This window comes from Drosophila navojoa, chromosome X (assembly GCF_054131105.1).
Source record: "Drosophila navojoa isolate 15081-1374.11 chromosome X, UAZ_NAV_1.0, whole genome shotgun sequence".
NCBI lineage: Eukaryota > Metazoa > Arthropoda > Insecta > Diptera > Drosophilidae > Drosophila > Drosophila navojoa.
This window is the reverse complement of record NC_142895.1, coordinates 9,144,768-9,155,560: the sequence shown is the minus strand read 5'-3', so window position 1 is coordinate 9,155,560 and position 10,793 is coordinate 9,144,768. Positions and strand designations below refer to the sequence as shown.

General features: G+C 40.6%; 2 protein-coding genes across 2 annotated transcripts; one reads left to right on the top strand and one right to left on the bottom strand.

The window, feature by feature from the left end:
* Window positions 1–667: 667 nt before the first annotated feature.
* LOC115565364 (facilitated trehalose transporter Tret1-2 homolog) lies at window positions 668–5,309 on the bottom strand. The gene is made up of 4 exons (XM_030390492.2): window positions 5,158–5,309; window positions 3,325–4,015; window positions 1,691–2,194; window positions 668–1,634 (listed from the first exon to the last, which is right to left on the bottom strand). Exons 2-4 carry the CDS (start codon window positions 3,704–3,706, stop codon window positions 814–816), a joined length of 1,707 nt encoding a protein of 568 aa, XP_030246352.1. The 5' UTR covers window positions 3,707–4,015; window positions 5,158–5,309; the 3' UTR covers window positions 668–813.
* A 3,267-nt stretch (window positions 5,310–8,576) lies between these two features.
* Window positions 8,577–9,497, top strand: LOC108656807 (coiled-coil domain-containing protein 25). The gene has a single exon (XM_018109093.3). It carries the CDS (start codon window positions 8,738–8,740, stop codon window positions 9,365–9,367), a length of 630 nt encoding a protein of 209 aa, XP_017964582.1. The 5' UTR covers window positions 8,577–8,737; the 3' UTR covers window positions 9,368–9,497.
* Window positions 9,498–10,793: the final 1,296 nt, after the last annotated feature.

Below are 10,793 nucleotides of genomic sequence, written 5' to 3'. Positions count from 1 at the left end.
CCTGGGCATAAGCCGGGCCATGCACATGTAATAATAATTCTCAATTGGCATTACTTGATTCGATTGCTGTACAGTCACTTGAGTCTACAAGTTTATAGACTACTTTATTGGGTGGTAGGGGCCTTTGTTTGGCAAGCGTCTTGGAGAATAGGTTGGCATGGAGGTAAAGGGGTAAGGTAATAAGGGGGTTGGTTGATAAGGGGATAAAGGGGTAAGAGAGTAGGGAGTAGGGAGGTAAGGGGATAAGACAATAAGGGGGTAAGTTAATAAGAGGATGAAGGGGTAAGGGAGTAAAGAGGTAATGTATCAAGGGGTAAGGGAATTAGAAGGTAAGGGAGTAATTGAATCAAGTGGGTAAAGGGGTAAGGCCTTCAATTAGTCAGCCGATAATTTACATGGAGTCAAGGTCTTTGCCAGTTGAGCTAGTACTTCTGCTGCTACTACTTGACGTTCGGGTAACTTACCAACTGCTGTCAGCTCTGCTCACTTCCCATTTGTGTTCGTAGGTAATTGGAAACGACAGTCTGTGATTACCCGATTAGGCTATAGATACCTGTTCGCTGCTTGAGGGTACGACTTGTGTCAGTTGGCTTATCAGCGGTTATTTGTCCATTTGCCCCAATCAAGTTCAATTTGTGATTTCTTGATATATGTATACCCATATAGGTTTCTTATTTATTTGTTAACTTTTGTTTGCTTTATTGTTGTTAGTTGTTGTTGCTGTTCGCCATAGAAAATGCCGCATTCCATTTGGCTAAGGCTAAGTACTTAACACATCACAGATTGCATTGTCACTGACTGAGCTGACTCCGCTCACTTCTTCAGGAAGACCTCGTGTAGCTCCACGTCCTTCAGATTGTTAACGGCCGCCGCTGAGGCCCGCTGCGCCCGCCTGCCGCGTCGACCCATGCGCCAATGCTCCTCGATTTCGATGAGGGTGCGTCCGCGCGTCTCTGGCACACAGATGTAGATGAAGACGGCGGCCAGGAACGAGACAACCGCATAGAAGGCAAACAGATTCGATGTGCCGAGCAGCGCCTCCATATTCGGATAGATCTTCAGGCAGATGAAGGCCAGGATCATGCCAAAGAAGACGGAGATGCCGGACGCACTGCCGCGCACACTCTGCGGAAATACCTCCGATATCATAATGAACGGCAGCGTCAGCATGCCCATTGTCGAGAACACAATGTGCGCCACAATGCAGACGACTGGCAGCCAGGACCAGGTGCCCACTGTGCTGGGGCACCAGCCGCCGGTGGCTAGGAAGAGCATGCAAATGCCCATGCCCGATGCGGAGAAGATGCCCGCCGCCCGTCTGCCCCACTTCTCGAAGATGGTGCTCATAAAGAAGGTGGTTATGATGCGTGCCACGCCCAGCATGACAGCGACCAGCACTGGATCGATGGTGACGCCGGCTCGCTGAGCGATCTGCACCGCATACACTATGATGACCACAACGCCGCAGGCCTGCTGGAACCCAAAGAAGCCGATCATCATGAGTAGCGGCTTGTAGACCTCCGGACGGCGAATGGCCTGGCTCATGGATTCGCTGGCTGCCGTGTCCCGGCTGTTGTCCGCCGTCATTTTCATTTGTGTCAGCTCCGCCTCAAACTCCGGCACGCAGTCGTCATCTGGGTGGATCAAGAGCATTAATACCGGTTGCATGTGCAGCTAGCGTTGGACTTACCTCGCCGGTGCAGTCCGCGGAAATAGCGCAGCGATCGACGCGCCAGCTCGATGCGACCCTTCTGCAGCAGCCAGCTGGGCGACTCCGGCATCGGCATCACCAGCAGCGTGGCGGCCAGCTGATAGCCGCAGCTGATGCTGGCAATGAGCACCACATTGTGCCGTATGAAATAGCCCAGCAGATACATCAGCAGTATGCCCGATGCCAGGCCGATTGAGGTGCCCAGGATCAAACGGCCTCGGATGCGCGGCAAACTGATCTCGGCCGAGTAGACGCCCACCGGGGAGACGAACATGCCAATCATCATGCCGCCAAAGGCGCGCCCCACCAGCATCTGGGCATAAATGATGTCCCGATTCGTGTGCAGGAAGCTTGTCGCCAGCAGCAGCCAGCCAATCAGACCGATCACATTTGTCAGCAGAATCGTGTACTTGCGCCCGATGCGGTCTAGAAAGTAGCTAACCATCAGGCCACCCAGGGGACAGGCCATGTTGTTGATGGAGGCTGTGCGGCGGAGGAAGTGGAAGATTGTTTATCAAGAGGTTGTCGGACCGAACGAGAGGTAGAGGGACGCGAGATCTCTCAGAAAAACTAATCTAAACAAAGTTTAGCTATAGGAAAGGCCTATTCGCATGAGGAGCCCTTTAAGCCTATGATCAATCTTATTGCTATTAAGTCGAAAAAAAAGAAACCATTCGAGCCGAAATCTTGTCTTTCTCCAAGCTTAAGATTACGGCCAGCTAAGAGAAAACAACTATTGAAGATAGTCAAAGATGAGAATGAAATGAGATCATATCTTTATAATTCAGTTTAATTAAAATGCACAACAAATAAATGGGTGAAGATCAATTAAGGTTAAATAGCGCAGACTGTGCTCCAACAAGATAAGGCAATAAAATAGCAAGATATCAGTTGAGATAAGATAACGAAATAATTGAGTATTGATAAGCATAAGAAAATTCAGTAAATGAACAAATATCAAGGGCTAAGATCAGCTTAAGCCAATAAGGGAAATACTAAGCAGAAAAGCCTTGAAATTGCCAAAGTAAACAAAGCATTCAATGTATGAAATGGCAAGGATATTAAAATAGACCAGATATGGGATTAAACGATAGGTAATTGCCAGAAGACTAACGAAGCTTTAGAGTTCCATTTACCTCTCTAACTAAATACAAAAGAGAAGAGATCTGCGGACTCTCAGTTATAACAGGAATACAATGTTGGTCGAAGAGATTTTCAAAATCCCGGGAAAATCTTAAGCTTAAGTTAAGTGAAGCTTTAGGAAACATAGGAAGATGCAAAAAGTTCAGGTAGCTCAGAAATTTCATAGACAAGTCCTTGGCATATTCTGATAAAAGAGTTTCAGGCATCACAGAAAAACATTTATCTAAATACTTTCTGCCTATAGAAGTTTCAGTTCTCCAAATAATCTATTGAGTTCTATGGAATTTCTTGTACAGAATCTGTAATCTTGAGAGCCTATAGAATTTTAAAGTGTGCTAACTTTATTCAGATATCTTAGAGATCTTTTGGAAATCTCAGAAGTCTCCATAAATCTACCACAAAGAAAGAGAACTGCGATTCTGAACATTTTCTGCAGCTCTCTCTCTCTCTCTCACTCGTTGGGTACTCACCAAACCAGCTGGCCTCGTCCTTGTTCAGCCAGAATGGTTGCGTCTCGTCTGTCAGCTGATTGAGCGTGACGCTGGGCATGCTGACCACCATGCCGGAGCCGAGGACGCCGCTGTTGCCCAGGAAGACCATCAGCTCCTGCCGCAGGACGGCCAAGTGGCGCTCCCCCAGGGGTAGGCTGCTCTCTTTGCGCTTACGCGATTTGCTCTGTTTGCTATTGTTGTGTTTGTCGTTGTCGTTGTCGTTGTCCTTATTGTTGTCCTTGCTGCTGTTGTTGTTGTTCGTTGTGGCTTGCAGGTTGCTTTTGTCGAGATCCTTGCAGATGATGCCCGGTTTGCCGGTCTCATAGGGCGGCGGCATCAGCTGTTCCTGCTCCAGCGTCATTTTGTCTTTTGTTGTTGTTGTTGTTGTTGTCTGGTTTATCCTCAGTGCTGGTTGCCCTCGCGTTTTGGACAACGTTGCCGCAACGTTGGCTGTGGCCCGACTGTGGCTATGCTGTCTGCTGCCAGTTGGCTTTGTAGTGCGGCCGGTGCCTAATGCCGATTCTCTTGATGTTGCTGGTGTTGTTGGTGCTCTTAACTTGGCTGTTGTACACTTGTCTAATTGAGAACGACAAGTGGAAACTTCCGCGCAATTCAATCATATGGCGACTGGCAACGACTCAGTATCAATTTCATAACTCGCTTCGTGTCTCTCCATGACGAAACCAAAATAAATATATATAAATATATACTTGAATGTATTTGTAAAAAAAAACCTTTGAGAACCTTTTGTTCTATCCTACATATAAATATATATATATATTTATATGTATATATCAGTGGCAACGTAACTCCCACTTGACGTCGTTGCGTCTACGCGTTTCCGAACTTTGGGACCAGTTCGATTATAGTGTGTTTCGGTTCTGTGTTTCTTCCCTGCATTTGTTGTTTTGTCTTTAGCGTTATCAGCAAATGTAAGCTTAACTGAGATGCGAGCGTGACACGACTTTAAAAAGCCATAGAAATTAAACAACTATTCATTATTAGATTGTTTATATATTTTTTTTTTTTGTAGTTAGGCACAGCGAAAAGTTATTATTCGATGGAGTGAGCGGGATATTATATAAAACATATGCTAATTACTGTGTGAGAGGTCTGTTTGGAATCTTAAATTGGAACAAAGCAAATTGGATTGAGACACGCTCCGAGACTTTCATTGATGTGACATTAGCGATTGAGCATGGCTAATAGTCGGGGATGTGTTATACGATTAAAATGAGCTAGCATGACTTGACACAGACTTTTACGATTGTTAATAAACACTTAAAAAAAAAAAAAAAAAACAAAACGAAATTTCATATTTGTCGAACTGTCTAATTAATAATTCATTTTCTAAGTCATTAATAAGAAGTTTATTAATTAATTAGAATAGTTCTCAATGAGAACAGATTTCTTATTCTTATATAGGTTTTTCTGGATTAATTTGATGGGTTTGAAAAACATCACTTAAAAAAATTTTAATAAATTCCAATCAATAAGAGTTTTGCATTGATCGTGGCAGATTTAGCTGTCTCTATAGCTCGAATCGTATATCGTATATTGTATCGCCTCACGTGCTCATCTCTATATTGTGGACATTTGCCTGCGGCATTCTATTGATTCCGCTATCGATTCGTATGGCGCCCCATAACGAGCCTCTTCAAGCCAAACACAGACATAAACACAGGCACAAAGACGCGCACACACACACACACACACACACGCTCACGCACATGCAGACATATATTATCACACGCGAAATTTGAGACTGGCATTTGGCAATTGGAGCAGCTTTTATATGCATCTGTTAATTACCGTTATTGCCTTTTTGCACTACTTTATGGCTCTCTTCTTATAGACGTCCGCCAATGGAACGGAACGACAGAGACGCGTCCGCCTCAAGCAACGTTTGCGCAGCAACTAAAATGTTGCCGGGCTAAAAAGAAGCACTCAATAAATAGAACGGCAGCAGCAACCATCTGCTGCTCTTAGCTGAAAAAGCAACTGTTGCTGCTGCTGGGGCTCTTTTGCGCTTGGGATACCCTGTATGATAGCAGAGGGGGTAAATGGGCACACTCAGGATATGGATCGTTATGATAGCAAGCTAGAGCAGAGCGTAAATAGGGCCGAACAGACGCAGTAGAATCTAGATAGCTAGATGCCGATGATGCGATCACTCAGTATATATCTATATCTATATCTATATCTATATCTATATCTATATCTATATCTATATCTATATCTATATCTATATCTATATCTATATCTATATCTATATCTATATCTATATCTATATCGATATCTATATCTATATCTATATCTATATCTATATCTATATCTATATCTATATCTATAGCTATATCTATATCTAGATCTATATCTATATCTATATCTATATCTATATCTATATCTATCTATATCTATATCTATATCTATATCTATATCTATATCTATATCTATATCTATATCTATATCTATATCTATATCTATATCTATATCTATATCTATATCTAGATCTATATCTATATCTAGATAGATCTATATCTATATCTATATCTATATCTATATCTAGATCTATATCTATATCTATATCTATATCTATATCTATATCTATATCTATATCTATATCTATATCTATATCTATATCTATATCTATATCTATATCTATATCTATATCTATATCTATATCTATATCTATATCTATATATCTATATATCTATATCTATATCTATATCTATATCTATATCTATATCTATATCTATATCTATATCTAGATCTATATCTATATCTATAGATCTATATCTATATCTATATCTATAATCTATATCTATATCTATATCTATATCTATATCTATATCTATATCTATATCTATATCTAGATCTATATCTATATCTATAGCTATATCTATATCTATATCTATATCTAGCTATATCTATATCTATATCTATATCTATATCTATATCTATATCTATATCTATATCTATATCTATATCTATATCTATATCTATATCTATATCTATATCTATATCTATATCTATATCTATATCTATATCTATCTATATCGATATCTATATCTATATCTATATCTATATCTATATCTATATCTATATCTATATCTATATCTATATCTATATCTATATCTATATCTATATCTATATCTATATCTATATCTATATCTATATCTATATCTATATCTATATCTATAGCGCATCTTCTAGTCCAGCATTTTCTCATCCTTCCATTTTAATATATTTCTTTATTGGTTTCCATTTAACAAATTGATTTTGTGTTCGTGTGTCCATTGCGTATGATAAACGTCACATTAAGTATACGACCCACAGACCACCCACATGGTTTAGTGCCATATTGTCTAATCGGTTGTTGCAGTTCTGTTGATTGGGTTGCCACACGACCATCAACTGCATCATCGACCTCTCCACCTCCCCCTTCCCAATTTCTGCTCTACCCCATTCCACACCCCATCCGCTATCTACAAATGAACGACATTGGCAACGAACTTTTCTTCACGGGAAAGACTTTTGCTGACGATGAGACGGCTGTACGAAGTCTAGGTTTTATTTTTATTTCCCTAAAAGGGTCTCATGGGTTTGTGAGTAAACATGTAACGTGAGTATGTATATTGTATACGTTCAAAGCAAACTGAGTTTATTTATACAATTTATTTATATTAGCCAGCTTATTAATTTGAGCACCCTTCAAAACCATTTTGTTTGTTAGGGTATTACGAGTCTTGTGTGAGGCGATGCAGCTGCAATTGGTGCTGGCCTTAGGCCAGAAGTTCTCACAGCTTTTGCTTATCGGCTGACTCTCTCCCGATCTCTCTGTTGCTGCGGAAGAGGGCCATAAATTATGCAGTGTGGTCAGTGATATGATATGTGTTGTGAAATTTGAATCGCGCAGAATGTTTGATTTGCTACACGCATACATACACACATACATACATAGATATGTACATGCTTATCAGACGCAACTTACGATGCGATCAAAGCCGAGTCGGTTTAATGAATTCTTCGCAAGGGGTATCGTGCGTGTGTGATTCAATTTAAGTGATTAGCTGACTAGTGAATTTAACGACCACAAGCCAGAATTGTAGCGATCAAATTACCTAAAAGCTAAACATATTTCTAATTTGATTAGGTGTGAAAAAACAGAAAATAAAAAAACAAAACAAATTGCCACGATAAGCGCTCATGGCGCGCCATGTGCCAAAGTTTTCGATAATAGCAATGTCATCGAGCACTTGATTTATTCCCGACAGGCACACACACTTCTTAAGAAACTGATTTATGACCCGTTTGGTATACCCGGCGTGAGGCTTGAACAGGTAAAGCGTCTGAAATATTTGGCATCTAAATTAAGGGTTAATTATTTTTTTTTTGCGCTGTCATTGGCGTTTTGATTAATTGCTAACCTCTGGATCTAAATCAATCAAAAAATTACAATGTGCACATTAACAATTCAAGTATTTCACAATTGACCAAATACTGAGAAAGTTGAAATAGTATTTCTTCTTTCCTTTGGCATGCATGCTTAATTAATTAATTGTCGTACGCAAACACACAATCACAAACACGAACACAAACACAAAGACAAACAAACATCTAAATATTAACACAAGAGTCGTCGGTATACAGCTGCTCAAATATATATTCGTTTTTATTTTATTTCGACTATGCACAAAACGTCTGGTCTAAAATAAACTGGTTTGCAGCGTTTATGCATGCAAATGTATGTGTGTATGTCTGTTTGCATCGTGGAATATAAACGAGATCAAACAACACTTAAGTGCTGCATGCCAATAACAGTGCTCAAAATATGAAATGCAATATCAATTTCTATTAATATACTATATAAATATTTTACTAGAATTTGAAAAGCGGTTACGTAAATTAAATGCATATCCTGAAGCTGGCTGCTATGAAACATCAGCGGTCGTGTGCACAGCTTTGAGCATGCTTTAAGACACGGCAGTTCTTGGTATACACTGCTAACACTGTAATATAATTGCATATGTTTTGTTACCAAATGAATCAAATAAACATTCGTCGATCACTTAAAGAAATATATATCGGCTTATCTTCAGATCTTATAAACCAATATGAAAAGACTCTGTAGGTTGTGCAAAGAGCAGCTCCGTTATTTTTAATGTTAATTAACATTTCTGTATGTTAACATCGCTGTTATGTAGTTGAACGTAACGTTTACATTTGAGTAACACAAAGTTAGCTGCAACAAATATCATGCTAATCATGTTGTTTTGACTACTTTCGCAGAACAGATATTGAAATAATAGAAAAATTGGTATTGTCAAATAAAATAGAAAGAAACAAATTAATATATCTCCAAGGCAATATCTGTTGTGTGTGCCCAAATATGGTTTTCTATTTCAAGAGCAACGTTGTACAGCCTCCAGCACTGCTGTACATGGGCCGCGATAAACACGAAAATGAGGAGCTCATCCGCTGGGGCTGGCCAGAAGATGTTTGGTTCCATGTGCACAATTTGTCATCGGCGCACGTTTATTTGCGTTTAAATAAGGGACAGACCATCGATGATATACCCAGCGATGTCTTGGTAGATGCAGCACAGCTGTGCAAAGCAAACAGCATTCAGGGCAACAAGGTAAACAATTTAGAGGTCGTCTACACCATGTGGGAGAATCTTAAAAAGACGCCCGACATGGAGCCCGGTCAGGTGGCCTATCACGATGAAAAGGCGGTGCGTAAGATACGACTGGAAAAGCGCATCAACGAGATCATTAACCGACTGAATAGGACCAAAACCGAGGTAGAGAATCCCGATTTCCGTGGGCAGCGCGAGGCGCGAGATGCTGCCGAGCGTCAGGATCAGAAACGCTTGCAGCGCGAGAAGCGTGAGAAGGAGAAGGAAGCGGCCAAGCAACGTGAGCTGGAGGCTGAACTGCGCAGCTATGCCTCGCTCCAGAAGGCAGAGAACATGCGCACCAACTATGATGCCGGCAACGAATCTGATGACTTTATGTAGTAGTTACTTTGCTACTTTAGATACTTAACACAAAATTGTATAATATATATATTGTATATATAATTGTATAATTGTAAAGCGAGTGTAAAACACAAAACAAAAAATTGTAATAAAAACGCTGTTAACCAATCTTGGATGTGGAGTCATGATTTAGCTTTTCAAATGTGGAGCAGTTCTGTTAGCATGTGTGAACGCAGTTGGTCTGGCATCACTGATTACGATAAAATGCGCGCCATTTAAATGGGAACCGGGCTAATTGCAAATGCAATAATTATGCAAATTTTAACGTATGTATGTATACAAATAAAATTATTTGCGTATTTTTCGAAGATTTTGTTTGCAGCTTAGTCTATAATTCTAATTTCATAAATTATTTAAACCTCCTCAGTGTAAATTTTTCGAATTAAATAACCCTAATTTGGTTCGTTAATGGGAAATGTTTAGATATCTTATAGACGGAATGAGGCGTGGCAGACCCCATAAAGTATACATACATACATATGTATGTATGTACATATCGAATCGTTATAGCCATGTATGTTTGTCTGTCGGCTCAGAAGTTATTTGTAATGTATGTAATTTCCTTTAATGCAGCCTAAGCGAAATCGAAGCCAACTGCGCAGTTAGCAGATCGCTTACTTATTTACATACATATGTATGTATGTTCATTTGGACGCATGCGTAGTATGTATGTATGTACGTGTGCCTAAAAGGGGCTGGAATGATTGGAGTATCAGCTTTCTGCAGAATTCAAGGGAGCAATCTTGACTGGAGCATTCTGTGTCAAATTGTCAAATTGTCCACTTTTTATTGTTATCAGGGCGAAATAAAAAAAAGATAAAGTAGTGGTGAATAAAGAAATGTTTTCTCATTTATAAAAGTAGAATGCGGCGTTGGGCGGAATTTAGCAGCTAAAATGCAACTCGAAGCCCAGAGATTTGTTTTTGTTTTTGTTTTATGTCTGCGGCTGGAGGCAGCGCCGATGCTGTCCTTGACAGCTCAATTTACGGTTTGGGTAGCTTGTCTGCTTTATGGAGCGACGGCTTGTTGCCTTTTTGAGATGTTACGCAGCAATATATGGGGGTACGCACATGGCCATTGTTGTTGCTGCTGGATGCTCGACATTATGGCTGGGCCAGCTGGCGGCGGGTCAGCAGCGTTCAGCACGCACTCATTATCGCTCGTTTTATTTTCACGCATTGTTCATGCCGTGCTCCGGCCCCGGCTCCAGTCCTAGTCCGTTCGTTGCGAACAAAAAACTTGATGAGGCTGCGTGTCTTTTGATTATGCCATAGCTCACTTGCAGCACTTCTCACTGAGCCGCCCATTGACCCTTCTGCCCCACAGCTCCCCTCGTTGTTTGCTTATGCGCAATGTTGCTGCCATTATGAGCGCTCGTAAACATTGATGACAGTTTGGAGGCGCA

Excerpts from the sequence above, each read along its gene's own strand:
- LOC115565364 (XM_030390492.2), bottom strand. The coding sequence starts at position 3,706 with ATGACGCTGGAGCAGGAACAGCTGATGCCGCCGCCCTATGAGACCGGC. Across the intron at positions 2,195-3,324 it reads GGACGAGGCCAGCTGGTTTG|CCTCCATCAACAACATGGCC; the intron begins GTGAGTACCCAA and ends TCCGCCGCACAG. Across the intron at positions 1,635-1,690 it reads CCGCGGACTGCACCGGCGAG|ATGACGACTGCGTGCCGGAG; the intron begins GTAAGTCCAACG and ends TGATCCACCCAG.
- LOC108656807 (XM_018109093.3), top strand. The coding sequence starts at position 8,738 with ATGGTTTTCTATTTCAAGAGCAACGTTGTACAGCCTCCAGCACTGCTG.